The sequence below is a fragment of the Panthera uncia genome, chromosome A2 (assembly GCF_023721935.1).
Source record: "Panthera uncia isolate 11264 chromosome A2, Puncia_PCG_1.0, whole genome shotgun sequence".
NCBI classification, from domain to species: Eukaryota; Metazoa; Chordata; class Mammalia; order Carnivora; family Felidae; genus Panthera; species Panthera uncia.
Genome location: NC_064816.1, coordinates 138,647,478 through 138,664,833, shown reverse-complemented (window position 1 = coordinate 138,664,833; position 17,356 = coordinate 138,647,478). Strand labels below are relative to the sequence as shown.

General features: G+C 40.1%; 1 protein-coding gene across 1 annotated transcript in view; it reads left to right on the top strand.

Moving 5' to 3' along the window:
* The first annotated feature begins 936 nt into the window (after nt 1-936).
* Nucleotides 937-17,356, top strand: part of GRM8 (glutamate metabotropic receptor 8) — a 755,014-nt gene continuing 738,594 nt past the window's right edge. Inside the window, exon 1 of the mRNA XM_049641781.1 lies at nt 937-1,513. Within this exon, the coding sequence (XP_049497738.1) occupies nt 1,004-1,513 (510 nt within the window). The 5' untranslated portion in view covers nt 937-1,003. The remainder of the gene's footprint in view (nt 1,514-17,356) is intronic.

The window sequence follows — 17,356 nt, the reverse complement described above, 5'->3', positions numbered from 1 at the left end:
GAATATCTTCACACATAACCCTCCCCATGTATTTCATTTTCAAGTCTTTGTTTTGTTATTAGAGAACAATGAGATAATTTATATGAAATAGCTGACGTTCTATGTTAAATCTTTTCACAAGCTATAAAACTTCTACATTTTGGACTCCTCGGGTGGATTTCTTTCTTTCTTTTCTTTTGTGTTTGAGTAATCACTTTTTCCCACGGGCAATCTGAGGCACCAAAAAAATGAAATTAACAGATGACTGGCTTGTTGAATACATCACAGAAAATAAACTTTCATTATGATTTTGTGGACAACATTTAAATGCTAAATTCAGACAGCTGTAAAAAGTAAAAGCAGATTTGAAAAGAAATAGTGCCATCAATCACAGGATTTTTACCCTCATGGAAATTGGATTTATTGAAATAAAATGGTAAATAAAAATACTTTCTGGCTTGGGAGAATCAACCTAGTTTCTGATACTTTTCTGTTTCCCTTGCTCCAAAAGTGTCATCAATCTCTCTGTTTAGATGCAGTGCAGCCAGGTGTTCAGAATCATAGGGGGACAAAAAAAAATTAGTTTCTCACTGAATAGGGGAAATGAAACAACAAACTAAAAAAGAGGTTTGTGTAAACAGAACTTAAAAATATGAAAAATGTAGACCCGTTGAACTGAACCCTGTTTTTCCCTCCCCCTGCCTCTCAGGAATAATTCTGCTACAGGGCTGACTTCAAGGACGTGAATTGTTGACCTCATCCCACCTTCAGAACCTCAGCTGTTATTCTAATTTTTGCACCATTCCAGGCAAGTTGACTTTATATGGAAATAAAATTGAACCTTAGGGGTCTGATGGAAATTCACTGTGACATTGAAATCAAGAAAACTTGCTGAAACCCACAGAGCCTTTTCCCCCATGGGCCCTGATGGTAGCCTCCAGAAGGTGCAGCCTCTGGTGGTGCCCCTTCTTCTGTGGCAAGAATAAACTCTGGGTCTTGGGTTGCAACACCACCTGTGGAGAAAATGGTATGCGAGGGAAAGCGATCAGCCTCTTGCCCTTGTTTCTTCCTCCTGACGGCCAAGTTCTACTGGATCCTCACAATGATGCAAAGAACTCACAGCCAGGAGTATGCCCATTCCATACGAGTGGATGGGGACATCATTTTGGGGGGTCTCTTCCCTGTCCACGCAAAGGGAGAGAGAGGGGTACCTTGCGGGGAGCTGAAGAAGGAAAAGGGGATCCACAGACTGGAGGCCATGCTTTATGCAATCGACCAGATTAATAAGGACCCTGATCTCCTCTCCAATATTACTCTGGGTGTCCGGATCCTTGACACGTGCTCCAGGGACACGTATGCTTTGGAGCAGTCATTAACATTCGTGCAGGCATTGATAGAGAAAGACGCTTCTGACGTGAAGTGTGCTAATGGAGATCCACCCATTTTCACCAAGCCTGACAAGATTTCTGGTGTCATAGGTGCTGCAGCAAGCTCCGTGTCCATCATGGTTGCTAACATTTTAAGACTTTTTAAGGTAGGTGAAGGCATTGTCTTTCTGATCATTGTGACAAGACAATAAACTGTTCTGACTCCAACCACAGGTGTAAGAAGAACGTGAACATGGTGAAGATTCTCATAGACCCTCTCAGGGTCACCAGGTTACTCAACTAGAGGATTCTGTGTCTGGGTTTATACATGTGTTGATTTAGCTCCATTACTTAATTGGATTAATTATGACTCTTTTTTCCTCCCTGAACAAACAGGTGATAATTTCTGTGACATGTTGAGTCCTTAACATCTTGGGATATCCTCCTTATTGATGCTCATTTTAAGTCAAAGCAAGTATTTTTAGAGAGTATAATGAAATCTTAGCACATTTTTCATGTAAAACATTTCTATGGTGTTTGAGATATAAGATAATTTACTTGGTGAAGCTTCTTTAAAGTGGAATGCTCTGTTATGACAAAAGTTCCTGTATGAAGAAACAGTATTACTAATGTGTGGATGGAAATGACACCCTGGGATATAAGATGGCCATAAAATTGTCAGGTTTATAATAGCTACAATAGAGCAGAACCTCATTAATTCAGACTGCTCTGATGCAGACTTGGAATAATTATATATAATTCATATTGAGTTAAAAGTTCAAGTTTAGCAGAATAATTCAAGCCTTTCTGATATAGGTTTGATGATCTATTACCTATAAATTGCATTTATATACTGAGTAAAATTGGCAAAATAAGATGGAATAATACTTTGAAAAGTATAAAGTGCCATAAAAATAAAGTTGTTGTAAGTCACCATCTTTCATTAACTTTATCATTTTGTTTATCAATATCTATTATGTAGTGTTCTGTAGGAGACAATTGTTTGAATTGAAAATACTTTTTACTGGTTTCTTAGTGGGACATGACTTTTCCGACTTATTCTGAATTAATGAGGCTTTGTTTTATATTGTGAGAAACTGTTCCTGTGCATATTATATTTAAAGATATTAAAAGAATATGGAGAAATTGGACAGGTGACTGATACAGTGACAAAAATGAACAAATTGATGGAAAACTTCACAAAAAAGATGACAGGAATTGAATCGAAAGCTCTTGGTTTGGGAAATATCTTGGGGGACCATCTAGTCTGGTTCACTTTGTAGGCTGGAATCTTCTTTGTAACCTCCCCCTAAGTGGCCGTCCAGCTTTTGTATGAATTGCTTTAGTTTAGAAGACAGAATGCTAAGAGGCAGCCTAATGACCATTTTCAGGCTGATGAAATTTTCTGAAATGAGGATGCTGAGCAGAAGCTCTCTGTGTCTAAGGAGTATTGAAGAGGCACAAACCAGGCTTCAAGGAATGCTGGAGACATTTCGAAGGACATTGGGAAGAGCCTTTTGGCAATGATAAGGACACAAGATTAAAATAGGCAGCCAAAGGTGCTCGAATTTGTCATTTCTAGAATAATTTCTCTTGGGCTAGCTGACCCCTTGCCTGTACAGGATTTTTCAGATTTCTCACCACATCCGGGGATCTAGAATTTCTCCTCAAAGTCTCAATTCTGAGCTGCATGCCATTTTGTGCTCTGTGATGGTACCCAGTTTTAGCTACTTTCCCAGCATCTTTTTCCTCTCTGATTTGATTTGTCTTCCCAGTTGCTCCCAAGCATCTTTTTTCTGTTCTTAACTCAGCAGTTGTGGCTCAACAACACCCACATGTTACATTATGTTATGTTATGTTATGTTATGTTATTACGTTTGTTATATTATTTTGTTTTGTTTTTGTATTGTTTTATTCTGTTTAGTTTTTAGAAGTTTTAAATTTTAATCCCAGTATAGTTAATATATAGTGTTATATTAGTTTCAGGGGTAAAATATAGTGATTCAACAATTCTGTATGTTACTCAGGGCTCATCATGATAAGTGTACTACTCTTAAATCCCCATCACCAATTTCGACCTCCCTCCACCCTCTGGTAGCCATCAGTTTGTTTGCTATAGTTAAGAGTCTTTTTCTTGGTTTCTCTCTCTCTCTCTCTCTCTCTCTCTCTCTCTCTCTCTCTTTCTCTCTTTCTCTCTCACTCTCTATTTCCTTAACAACACCCACTTTTTGAGAAGAGGGAAACCTTCATGAGCATCTTTTCCCTGCCTTCTGTTACCCTCCCCTTATATACTAAATTCTGGTTCCCAGCAATCCCATCATAATTCCTATGAATCCTGTCTCCTTCCTATAGTCTGGTGGCCAGACAAAAGTAGACAAGGACTTGAGAAGTGGGGTATTGGCGATAATTGCTTATTTGAACCTTCTAAAGATTGTGAACATTAATTTTACTATAGAATCAGCTTATCTATAAAATGGGGATAATAACATCATGTTAGGTTTTGGGATGGATTTAATGAGAAAATACAGGTGAAGGGTTCCACCGGAACCCATGTCCTTTGTCTCCTCGAGCTGCCAAAGGGACCTTCAGACCATCTGAAGGTTTTGTTTTTATGTGGTCTCAACCTAACTTCCCTCTGCTCCATTCTTCTTCATTGGCTGGCCAATTCTCTCCTTACTGTCTTGAATAATTCCGGAGGGACTTTATTTGACCAGGTGGGAGAATTACCATGGATTCCCTGGGCAGAGTCCAGTACTCCAGGTCAACTCTTAAGATAGTGGTCAGCACAATAGAGGACTGTTCTTGCCACCCTTGACCAAATCCTAGGGAGTGGGTGACTTTTAGCCACGAGGGGTGTTAGCTATGGTAAGTATCATAACTAAAATGAGTACACTGGCACAGAGTGAGCATTTATTATGTGGGAGCAAATGTATTTATCAATCAAATTACTGGGGCCTAAAAATTGTATCTTTCAAAAGTAAGTGACAGAATGTAGGTACTTAGCTTATCTTCCAGCTGAACCTAGAACCACATGAATGGGAACTTGATAATTGTAACTTATATTGTTTTGCTACTTTAATTTGCTTTGATGATTTATGTGAGACCTCCAGTCAGCACTCTACACTGATATTAATCATGAAATGATGAAGTCATTGGAATAGAAAATGTCTCACTTTATGTGTGAATGTATTCTGTTTAAACACGTATGTTGGGACTGCCATGAAATGTTAGAATAGTTAACAAAGGAATGGTTAACAAATTAATGCATTGGAGATTGGCTTACAATTTCTTTTTGAAAAATAATAGTGTGATTAAGCCAAATGCTATGACTTGAATAAAAGTGAACATTTGGGACAGTTTTATGGCTCTTGGGCTGCTTCAGGACAGCGTAAGACCCACAAAATCTAAAAAGATGTACAGATATCAATATATTGCCACTTATTCCTAGATTAATGGAGTTAAAAAAAGGTAGAGCATCATGGTTTGAAACCACACAAACAAAAGTGATGATAAGGATGCAAAGGCCTTAATTAATGAATTCACTCACTGTCCTGCTTGACAATAAACATTAGTTGAAGGTTTTAGAGTGCAGCCAGAACCTGTTTTAAAATTGTATAGAAAATACTTGTGCTAAAAGTGGAAGTAATATCCAGATGTCTTAGTTGTCTTTTTTTTTTGGACAACCCTGGAATAGCCTTGTCTTCACCTGCTGTATCTGCCCGGGCTAAGTCACGTGGGAGACAAAGGCGTCTAGGCTTCTCCCTCTTACTTCAGCCTTGCTCCTCCTGTGGCAGCTTCTCCTGTACCCTGTATCCTTCTACGTTCTAATCAAAGCCTGGTTGCAAGAAAGGAGCTATGTATCATCAGTCATCTGCATATAGTATGTCTGTGTTTAAGCCAGGAAGATTCTGTTTTCTGCAGGATCGCTAACAGCGGGATGAGATAAATTGTCTTTGTGAAGGGGGTTCAGGCAACTGTTGGAGAGATTCATTTAGCTCCTCCACCAGAGACTATACCTCGTGGGTGGCCACCTCCTTTGCCCAGGAGCACAGCTGGCCCTACTCCTTTCTAGAGGGAAGAGATGTTGTTCTATTTTTGCTTCTCTTCCTACCAAAACCCAGAAACTAATGAAAAAAAGTCAGCCTTCTTAACTTCAGAGGCGAGTTGGACAGGGGGCTGGAGCTAGAAGCTGTCCTGTGGTCTCTGCCCACAGGACAATGAATGCTCTGCCAAACCAGTGATTTTCATCCTCCTGAGGTGAGGTTTACATGGCTCTCTCTCCTTATTGCCCCCTCGGGGTGTGTTGACTTATCAAAACCAACTCTGACGCTTCTCAAATGACAGGACCCAGTGTGTGAGTATATGCCTCCCCTTCACCCCCAGAATCATTTCTACCGATTGAAGCATTTCACATTTCTTAGGTGTGTTGGGAGTGAAAACAAGTTTGATAGCCACAGATGAAGACTTCAATGATCTGAACTTTTTAGAAGCACTGCTGTGCCTTAAAACACACACATGTCATATATGGGTTAATATGGGGGCAGAGTGGTCACTTCAGTGATTGTTTAATCCTTACAGCAAGTTAATGGTTTTAGATAATAGTAGTATCAATTAGGATAATGTGACATGTAACTGCAGAATAGCAAACCCAGAACTGCTTCACCCCATGTGTCTAGAAGTGAAAATGCCACCCTAGTGGCTCTTATATTGCAGAGACACCGATGAAAAGAGGGGCCAGGCTCTCAGAGATTATGTAGTTTGGAAAGAATTAAAAAAGAATTAGGGGGCCTTTTGGAAATGTTGACTGAGAAGCCCATAATTTAAATTATTTTTTAAAAAGCAATTTTGAGGAATTTTCATATGTTTTATAAAGAGCTTAGATTCCCCCCTTTTCTAGAACATTTTCCAGCCTTTGCCTTTAAATTAGAGCAATTCTGTTCCTCAAAACACTAATCATATACTTACTTTGAGCAAAGATTGAACATTCTAAGTTAAAAATAACATCGATGCTTGGAGGTAACCATTCACATTAATGTCCATGTAGATGCATCTGGGTAATAAAAGGACAATGTTAGATACAATTTCTTTCCCTTTTGTTTTTCTAGTTAACTTTACCTAGAGAATGAACTTTCTACTCTTGAAGGATAGTTAAGTAGTCTTTAGTATCTACTTCCCAAAGCAATAAAATGAGACTTAAATAGAAATCCTCTTGTGGGTGGGATAATTTCTTTCCATGTGCAAGTGTTCTGGTTATAAATGGCTAAAACTGACTTTAATGTTAAGTAAATGAAGTACAGTGAAATATCCCATTACCCTGGGAGTCTTCACCTACCTTGCTCTGTTTACAAAGGTGTTTTCTTTCAAGAGACTCTATGAATGGTAGCAACCACTTCCATAAAGACAAGCATTTTGCAAGTTTTTTTGTTGCATACAATGGACTTTATTAACTGTAAACTCAGACAAAATAAATCTGCCATAGTTGGGCTCATCTTAGATGGACAGAGAGATGTGCCCAATCAGTAAACTCAGCAGGAGGTAACATTTCATGTTAAATATTACTTGATGGCAAATAAATTGAAAGGTGAACTCTTTAAGCCAATCCTTTGCTACTGTAGGAAGCTCTAATTTAACTTTGTAAGGAGCCCCCTCACCTCAAATGAGAGATGATGGGTACTCTCTCTTATAGTGGCTCTAAGTGAGAGTGTTGGGGGAAGTGAGCATTGCCCCTGGTCACTGGCACTTCAACTTGGAGTCAGATAATAAATGTTTATAAATATAAATGTAATACAGACTTGGTAATATCAGTTCCCTTCTTAAAACCCCTTAATGGCTACCATTAACTCCAGGATGAAGGTCTACATCTACTTTGGGAAGTCTTTTCTCACTTCTCTTGACTAGATTAAGTTTCCTTGTTTACGTGTAACAAAGCTCCAGTAGGGCAGGATATATCTATGATATATATGAAGGCATGGATCTCTTGTTTGTTGCTATATTTCCAGCACCTAGCATGGACCTGTCTGAGAATCGATAAATGTTTGCTAAATGAATGAATGAATGAATGAATGAACTGTATCTCTCTACCTCCTCCATCTATACTCTCTCCCTCACCCCAGGCCCAAACATTGGAAATAATCTGTGTTGGGTAGATAGGACAGAAATGGAATTTTATTTGTTTTACTTTTATACTCTTCGAGAGAAAGGAACAGAAGGAGGAAGCAGTGCGGAAAGTAGGAGACATAGTATATTTTGGGAGTTACTATTTTCATGTGCTTCCTCATATTCCTACAAATCCACATTTTCCCTAAACAGTTTTTTAAAATTAAAAATTTAATAAGCAAAAGACATTAGCACATTCTCATTTTGAAAAGTTTAAGCAATGGATAAGTAAATAGTGTAAAATGGAAGGAGATCACATCTAAACCCATATCTATTAGTAAAATTATATACACAGACACATAATTTTATTAAAAGATATATGTCTTATGACTTTTTTCATGGAATAATCTGGGAGACATTTCCATTTTGTTAATATAGTTCTGTGTCAGTAATTTTCTTTTTTTTTAAAAAAAATTTTTTTTTTTTCAACGTTTTTTATTTATTTTTGGGACAGAGAGAGACATAGCATGAACGGGGGAGGGTCAAAGAGAGAGGGAGACACAGAATCGGAAACAGGCTCCAGGCTCCGAGCCATCAGCCCAGAGCCTGACGCGGGGCTCGAACTCACGGACCGCGAGATCGTGACCTGGCTGAAGTCGGACGCTTAACCGACTGCGCCACCCAGGCGCCCCTTTTTTTTTTTTTAATTTTTTTTTTTTTTTTATTTTTTTTTTTATTTTTTCTGTGTCAGTAATTTTCAACCGTGGCTGCACATTAGCATTACCTGGATAGCTTAAAAAAAAAAAAAAAAAAGGATGCTCAAACTCTATCCAAGACCAGTGAAATTGGGGTGGGGCCCTGGCATTGGTATACTTTAAATAACTGCTAGGTGATTCTAATACTTGTGTAGGATTGAGAACTAGGAACCTCTTTGTTTTTTTTTTAACAGCTGCTTGGGTTTTGATTATATGAATAGACCGTAATTTATTTAAAAAATCCCTTAGTGATAGGTTACTTCCCTTTGATTTCTTAAGATTATTTGTCATTTGAAAAAAAGTTAAAACAGTACTAGAGGCTCATCTCAACACAATAGCTCAAGTGAATTTTGGAACCATAGGGCCCCTTTATGGAACAACAAAGGGGCTGAATTAATGAATTACCGAAACACCTTGCTATAAGACAGACTCACAGGCACACATCACAGACTGTGGCTGTTGATGACATTAAGTAAGAGAGTCAGTGTAGGGGGTCATGTGCTTGAAATGCTGAAGGAGCATGATGACTCTTGTTGGGTGCAGCAGATTTTAAACTTGGTGAATTTAAGTTAATCTTACTTTCCTTTTTTCTAGCTGTGTAGGGTCTGAAATCCTACAGTGAATTCTGAAGATATCTTAAGAGCTTGCTTAGTGATTAATGCCTAAATTTTGAGTATTTTAAATAATGAGGTTGTTTTGAAAATAGTGAGGAATCTTTCTAAGAGAATGGCTTGTGACTGGATGCTGTCTGTCTGTCTATCTATCTATTCATTCTGCTCATGAATATTTGTTGAGCGGCTATGACAGGCCAGGTTAAGGTTAATCTTCACTGTGGGGCTAGAGAAGGAACAAGAAAAATCTATGTCCTCACGGGAGTTTACATTCTGGTGGGTGTAGAAAATGTGTACAAATAAATGTAGACAGAGTGACCATGTCATAAAGAAAATAAAGGAGGTGGGCAAAACAGGGCATGAGCTTGGGTGGCAGGGAGGGCCCCTCTGTGAGGTCACCATGGAATGATAGGACAAAGCCAGTCAGTTAACAACTAGGAGAAAAGCATCCAGATAAATCTTTCTTTTTCTCCAAGCTCTCCCTCAACCCAGGCCCTGGTCTGAGAGTATCTCAAAGGAAACCAAGTCTTGCAGAATGAAGCCCCTGTCCTACCCCCTCTCTCCCCCCCTTTATTGTCTAGGTATTCAGAGCCAGTATAGACGGATACAGGAGACCGGGATGGGAAAGGATCTACAGGGCCTCTTTCCTGACTGTGGCACCAGGGACACAGGTCTGATACCCTGCCTTTTTTTTTTTTTTAAATATTTATTTATTTATCTTTGAGACCGAGATAGAGCACAAGCAGGGGAGGGACAAAGAAGGAGAGAGGGAATCTCAAGCAGGCTCCACACAGCGCAGAGCTGGATGCTGGGTGGGATCTCACAACCCTGGGATCATGACCTAAGCCGAAATCAAGAGTCAGATGCTTAACTGACTGAGCCACCCAGGTGTGATTCCCTGACTTTTGAGAAACCTGGCCCCTACCCCATCTCCCTCACTCAACTGTCCCTAAAGCCTCAGGCCAAGCCAGACCTCAGGGCTAAGTCAGCAGGTGCCACCATGTCGGGTCCTTAGGCCTCTTGGTGTCTCAGGAGCACTGCCTATATGGGTGAGGTCTCCTGAGCATCCTTATTGATTTGAAGTCCAGGTCCTTGGGAATCCCAAGGGTGGGACCAGTCCTCAGGATTTTGGAGAACATGACATCATCAAAGAGGCTGACCCTTCTCCTAGCAGGCTGGACAACACCATAGGAAGAAGGGAGCCTGGGACCTCGCAGGAGGGAGAGGGGAGCTGTGTGGGCACAGTGAGACTTCCAGGGTAGGTGGGCAGTCAGGGGTTGGAGGTTTCCAGGTCACTTCTTCCTGTCACCATCCCCTGTGTCTAGGCCAGCCATGTTGTGTGCAGCTGTGACCAGATGGAGGACACTGATAAGAGACTTGAGCACAGCTATAGGGGCGGTGATCCAGAGGCCCACTTGGAAAAACCCACAGAGCCAACTCAAGGTCCCTCGGAGAAATTGAACAGGTGGAGGGAGCAGTAGAAGAGCTCATTTCCAGCACAAGGGATAAACAGAGCAGGCTTGAGGCTTGATTAAGGGTTCGAGAAGCGTGTCTGTGGAAATCATCCAGAAGTCCGCTGAGTGAGTAGAAGGAGGAGGTCGTGAGGGGACAGCAGGGCATTAAGTAGAAAGAAACAATGGCTAAGGCAATCCTGCATAGCCTTGGGATGGACAGGGCAGACAGGGTGGAATCAGGAAGCCTGCCCAAGGCACCCTGCCCTCCCGTTTGATCTGGAGCCACTGGCAGCACTCACGGATGAAGTTAGGCACAAACAGGAAGATATTTTCACCTGGTGTCGTGGCAGCCCCCTTGCCGCCCCTGGGCCCCATCTGGAGGTGGCATCCGAGTCCCGGCCCCACTGCGCCCTCACCCTCCAGCCCGGTGCCTCAGGCCAAGCCAACAAACAGTGCACAGGCCTCCATTGCCCCTGCCCTGGCTGCTATTTATTTTTTAAGAAGTTGTCTGAAAACCTCTCTAGAGCAAGTCAGGATACACACACACACACATAAGGAAAGTCCTATGCTCTTCTTTCTACCTACCCATTCAACCTAATTATTGCAGTGGTTGGTTTAAAAACAATTATTGACATTATTTTTTTAGGGAAGTTTTAGGTTTACAGCAGAATTGAAGATGGCAGTGGTTTTATTTGGTTTCAGAACAGGTTCTTCCCAGACTCTCATCAAGATAACTTTTTGCAACCAAAGGTGTACCTTCCTAGGAAGACTTACAATCCAAAGGCTGTCCCCTGGCTCCTGCCCAGTAGTTCTCAAACTTTAGCATGCATCAAAATCACCCAGACGGCTTGTTAAAATACAGATTGCTGAGCCCCACCTTTCGAATTTCTGAGTCAGTAGGTCTGGGTTGGGGTCTAAGATTTTGCATTTCTAACAGTTCCCGGTGATGCTGATGCCGCTGTTTCGCAGACCACACTTTGAGAACCACTGCTCCATATAAATCACTTGCTGGCTAACTTAGCAAGTAAAAGTACACAAAACAAAAATGAGATTTAACAATGTTCTGTCTGGCAGCAGACTTTTTTCTTTTGACTCATGCCTGGTTGGATTTCTGTTCATATTGGTCATAATCACAGCAGCTGCTATATGGATCTACTTTTAATTGTGTGCCCTTTTGGAAGTTGTGTTCCTTATTAAATAATGCATAGCTCAGGAGTAATGATCAGCATAATGGTCACTTGAACATGATTCCTAAAGCAGGGTCACTCAGATTACCACTTTTACTCATTTTTACTACCTGTGACAGTAGAGCAGACTGATTTAAGAAACTTAGACTGTAAGATACACATTAACTGGGAATTGAGAACAGTAAAAGAAGAAAGAGACTATGATTTGTCTCAGCTACCAGCAATTTGTCTTCAGAAACCATGACAGCTACCTCCTGATTCCCATTATGCAATGAGATTGCAAATAACATTCCACAGCAGTCTTAATCAATAGAGGGTCACAAGAGGCCCTTCTTTCCCCATGGTGGGAAAAAAATGGCCTTTTTACCAATTTAAGTGATAGAATACACTCTCTGGCAAAAGACAGAGACATCTCTTTTAGCTGTAATTGGGGATTTTCCTTAATCTCTAAGCACTCTTCCTAACATAAAACATACACATAATCTTTGTGTATTTTAAGTACATGGTGAGCACCAGGCTGGTGGGGTGGGAAGGAGTCCAGGTATAGCATCATCCAAAGCCACCTTTATCTGTTTCCAGAATGAGGCCAAACTCTGCTGCTTTACTCCATTAGGCCCAGCAAGCTAATAAGCATGTGTTCTCCACGTTGGTCATTAGTCTCCTTCCAAGACTCTCCTAGGCTTCCCTCTGTGCTTGGGAGGCGGGGTCCTTGGTGTAACATAGCCCCAGATCTATTGGTTATGTCCAGCTTCTGAGAATTCATGGGTCTGTCTCTGTGTCCCCCATAGTGCCACACTGGGCTTCCTTGGGATGTGAGGATGGTGATGTATTTTTGCTCCGGCTTCTCACCTTTGCTTCCTTTCAGGTAGACTGAGAGTAAACTCTAGCTTTGATTCGTGCTTGTACTATTTCTTACACTTTACGTATTTACACTGTGACAATTCTGTAAAACTCAAAGTAGTTTATTATCTTCGCTCTGAGAAAGTTTGAATTTATATTGTTTATAAAGCAAATGGCATTTCATACTTATGCAGATTTGTTGTGCAGATATTTGTGGTTTATAGATATTTATTACAAGGGGCTGTCTCTTCACATTATAGATTATTATAATATGCTTATCTAGTGGTGCTGATACTCTTGAGTAAAACAGATTAATATGAATTATATAAAATAGGTCAGGCTCTGAAGTCAGATTGCCTGGGTTCAAATTCTGATGTAATGCTTATTAGCTATATTACCTTAAGCAAGCTGGTTAATCTCTCTATCTATAAAGACTAGATAATAATACTAATTCCTTCATAAGTTTTTAAATGAAGATAAACAAGACAAAGTGCATGGAGTCCTAAGCAAGATGCTTGGAAAATAGCACCATAAATGTTTGCTATAATGATAATGAGGAGGAAGATACTGATGTCCACCATCAGTAGGATATTCATTTTGAGTTATACCTTTTTTTTCCAATTTCTCAACCGTTCGTCCTGACTTGCCTTATTTTGTGAACAATGGGAGGTTAACATTAGAGGTGTAGTCATTGACCAAGAAACAACACAATTAATAGGTCCAAATAGGCTCTGGCATGGAGCAAGGCTATCTAATTTTTCTGAAGGCTAGACATGAGACTGGGACCTTGCCAACTCCATGCTCCAGCCAATTGAGCTAAAAAAGTAGTGGTACTGTTATTCTTTGCAAATCCACGTGTTAGGTGGTAGGAGTCCGTTTTATTTAATAATCAGAAAACCAAGGAAAAGATTGGATGACCCAAAGATAAGCTGTGCTAATTTTGCTGTTGTTCCAGCACTCAAACAAAAATGCTACTAGGTTTCAATAAAAAAAAATGAATTTTTCTCCTTTGGATTCTTTCCTGGTACCCCACTTTGAAAGTACAAGAGGTGGAGTTGTGGTTGAGGAGAAGCAGCTGGCTATGCTAGAGCTGGGTGGCAGCCTTTAAATCTGTCTTTCCGGTTAGAATTCCCTTTCTTTTCTGTGTTTGATACAATGTCCCAACATAGAAACACAGGCTCACTCTGGACCAAGAATGCTACCTTTTTATTGAGAGAGTAATTTTTCTTTCTCCTAGGGATGAATTGCATAACATTTGTACCTATCACCTTCTGATACAAATGTCAGAAATGTAAGCACTGAAAGAATTCAGAGGTACTTTCTTTCGAAGTCATATTCATTTTTGGATAACCAGAAAAATAGAGTGGAACTAAATATATTAAATTTGGACTCACACTATGACCTATCTTTTTCCACCTATTTACAATGTGAATAATTCAGTCAAACACCTATCAATTATGCCCCGGTAAATTTTCACTTCAAACATGGATAATTTACTCACATGTGAAAGGACTTCATAGGGAAAAAGAACTGAAGTTTTCATAATGCAGAATTCTAGTGAGGTCTTGTTAGGAAGGACAGAATCCTATCAGAGTGTTGGGAGATAATGCCAAATAGTTCTTGGTTTAGTTCTTTAAACTTGGTAAGCGCTAAATCTCCTTTTTTCCACCAAGAGAAGCAGAATAAGATGAAGAAATGCCAGCATAGTATTCACTTATTCACCTCCTTTAACAGGTGAAACAGGTAATAGTAAATCAATCCCCCAGCAGGTGTTTATTCATGTATTTATCTTGTAGGTATATGCATCATGTTTGACACTCTAGGGAACAGCTATGAAAGTAGGTTTTAAGCTTTTACATTGCTTAGATCTAGTTGGGGAGAAATATATAAAATAACAACAAACGACATAAAACAATATTGTAAGGGCTATAGTGTGGTGCCAGGGTTTCAAAGAAAGGCTGACCTCACCTGAAGAAGTTGCAGTTATCCGTCAAGGGTTCCTGTGGTAATGTGGGGTTTGGCTGGACCCAGAGGGATGAGTAGGAGCCTCTCAACCAAGAGACTAGGAGAGGAGGAAGGCTCTTCCAGGCGTGGGAAATCCCATGAACCTTTGACCTGATGCACGGCCCTGTTCAACTAAGTGAAGACGGAAGTAAATGAAAACCATGTTCCTTCCTCATACCATGTCTCTCCTATGATGATAAAACCTGAAAGGATCACTTTAAGAGTCTTCTGGGAGGATTCAAAATGAGGAAGGTTGAAGGGCTATTTTCCCTGCTCCATTGAATACAAAATTTGGGACCTCTATTAAAATCCAAGCAAGTGTGTATAGAGCATCCAGAGGGCAGAATGCCCAGCCCCCAGTCAGGGGTAGGCATAGATAAAGGGGCGAGTTGCTGTGGGATTCAAGGAGGGGGCTAGTGGACCCAGGAAAACCCTTACCCCATCCCCATTCTTTGTACTTTGGAAATCCATGAAACATAAGATCAAAAAAATTTTTTTTTCATTTGTCACATGCATATCTGTTTTTTTAAATCTTTATTCACTTTTGAGAGACAGATACAGAGCATGAGTGGGGGAGGGACAGAGAGGGGGACACAGGCTCCAGGCAGGCTCCGAAGCAGGCTCCAGGCTCCAGGCTCTGAGCACTCAGCACAGAGTGCACTCAGCAGAGAGCCCGACCCAGGACTGGAACCCACGAACTCTGAGATCATGACCTGAGCCGAAGTCGGATGCTCAACCGACTGAGCCACCTAGGCACCCTGTCACGTGCATATCTTGACTATTCATATTCTTATTAAGCATAGATATATAATTAATTGTTGAGAGAGAAATTAAATACAGTATCAGTGAATCAATTTTATTTGCCTCATTCCAATAAGGAAAGCCACCATCCTTGAGAGGCTCACAGTTTCTTATTTCTATCTTCTTGACCCCTCACTAAACTGAGAGTAATCATATCTGTACTTCCTCTGTTTCACAAAGTGGTCATAGATCTTGAAAATGTAAAAATTTGGGGAATTTATAGTATTCTAAGTGTTAAGTGTTTTGAATGATTTGGATGTAGGTTCTAAATTGAAAATGGCGTAAGTGATTATTTTTCTTCTTAATGCTGCAGTACTTTAACTCGTAATTTCTACTCTTGTAACCCCACTGATTTAAATGGGAGCTAGATGTGAGATGTTTTGTTGTCTTTGAAACCACTGGGATAGAATTTTAAATCCTTGGATTTTTTTCCCCCTCTGCCCGAGGAAATGAAGATACTGGAAATTCCATTTTTTAGTTTGGATTACTTTATTTCATTTATATTCATGCAGCTAAAGTACCTAGTGAAGTATTGCATGCGTATAAATTAGTATTTACAGGTAACACCTTGCTGAAAATAAAATAGATTAAGTGGAGAATATTTTTCCCACAGCTTCCTTCTCTAACGAAAATAAAATAACCCAGCACCACTTCTTAACTGAATGCCCCATCTGTCACCTCCATGCTGCTCTGAGCCAACACTGTCCTGGGAGTAGCGTGGGGCCAAGGGTCTACATGCGAATCAGGGTGGGTTTAAACACATGCTGGGAGAATTGGGATTTGAAGCTTCAGGCTTATATTTACTTTTATGTATTTCTCTGACTTATGGGGAACTAAAAGGAAAACCTGTATTTTTGGACTGTAATTACAGTTAAATTTCAGACTGTACCAATCAGTATTAGGCCTAGCATATGATAAAAAAACGGATATTAAATCAGTGATCTAACATACAGTAGTGGTCCAAGGTTGGTGAAGAAATATTATTTTAACCCCTTATTTTTAAAATTTCATGATGTTTAAACTAATAACCTTAATATTTCATTCTAGTAAAGTGGTACAAGTTTAGGATTTTGAAGGTAAATAAATGTAAAACCTATAAATATGCTGATCACATCTACATGATGAGAATTATCCTTAAAGAATCTATTTTCTGTTAGAAAGTGATTCTTATTGGGGCACCTGGGTAGCTTAGTCGGTTAAGCATCTGACTTTGGCTCAGGTCATCTCACGGTTCGTGGGTTCGAGCCCTGTGTTGGGCTCTGTGCTGACAGCTTAGAGCCTGGAGTCTGCTTTGGATTCTCTGTCTCCCTCTCTCTCTGGCCTTTCGCTGCTTGTTCTCTCTCTCTCTCTCTCTCTCTCTCTCTCTCTCTCTCTCTCTTTCTCTCTCTCAAAAAATAAGTAAACATACAATAATTAAAAAAAAGGAAAATGATTCTTATGAAGGAAAAAGGATAGTTTTGCATTGCGCTTTTTTTTATGTAACTCAGTTAAATTCATTAGTGGGGTTCCACTGTTTTCAAATATACTCACTAACCAACATTTAAAACATGTTTTAGGAAACTTGGTGCAAAATATTTTTTTCTGAAGTTGTTTTTCCTAGTTCTCCTTTAAAAAAATTTTTTTTAGTTTATGTTTTGAGAGAGAGAGCGAGCGAGCGCAAGCAGGGGAGGGGCAGAGAGAGAGGGAGAGAATCCCAAGCAGGCTCCACATTGTCAGCACAGAGCCGGATTGCAGGGCTCGAACTCATGAACTTGTGAGATCATGACCTGAACTGTAATCAAGAGTTGGGATGCTTAACTGACTGAGCCACCCAGGTGCCCCTTCCTATTCTCCTAATACTTGCCATTATGTTACCTTAGAGATGGAAGGGATTTCTGAGATCTTCTATTACAGCTTTTCATTCAAAGCAGAATCTAATCTATTAAGATCCTTGGTACATAGTCATTCAGTGCTGCCTTTTGCTCCTCTTAACTGTGTCACATATGTCTCCACCCAACCCCCCTCTAGAATATAATGTTCTTGACAGTAAGAAAGATGCCGGACTCATCTTTATGTTCCTGAGGGTGCCTGGCATGGTCCTTGGCACATAGTAGGTACCAAATTAATGCATCCTTAACTGATTTAACAATGTCAGTGAGGGGATGCAATATTCTCACCAACTGTCCACTCCATTTTGTAATGGAATAATTTTTTTCTTTATTCTGACCTGAATTTCTTCTCCCCTGTGAATAGTTTTCAGAATGATTTAATTCCATAAAGCAT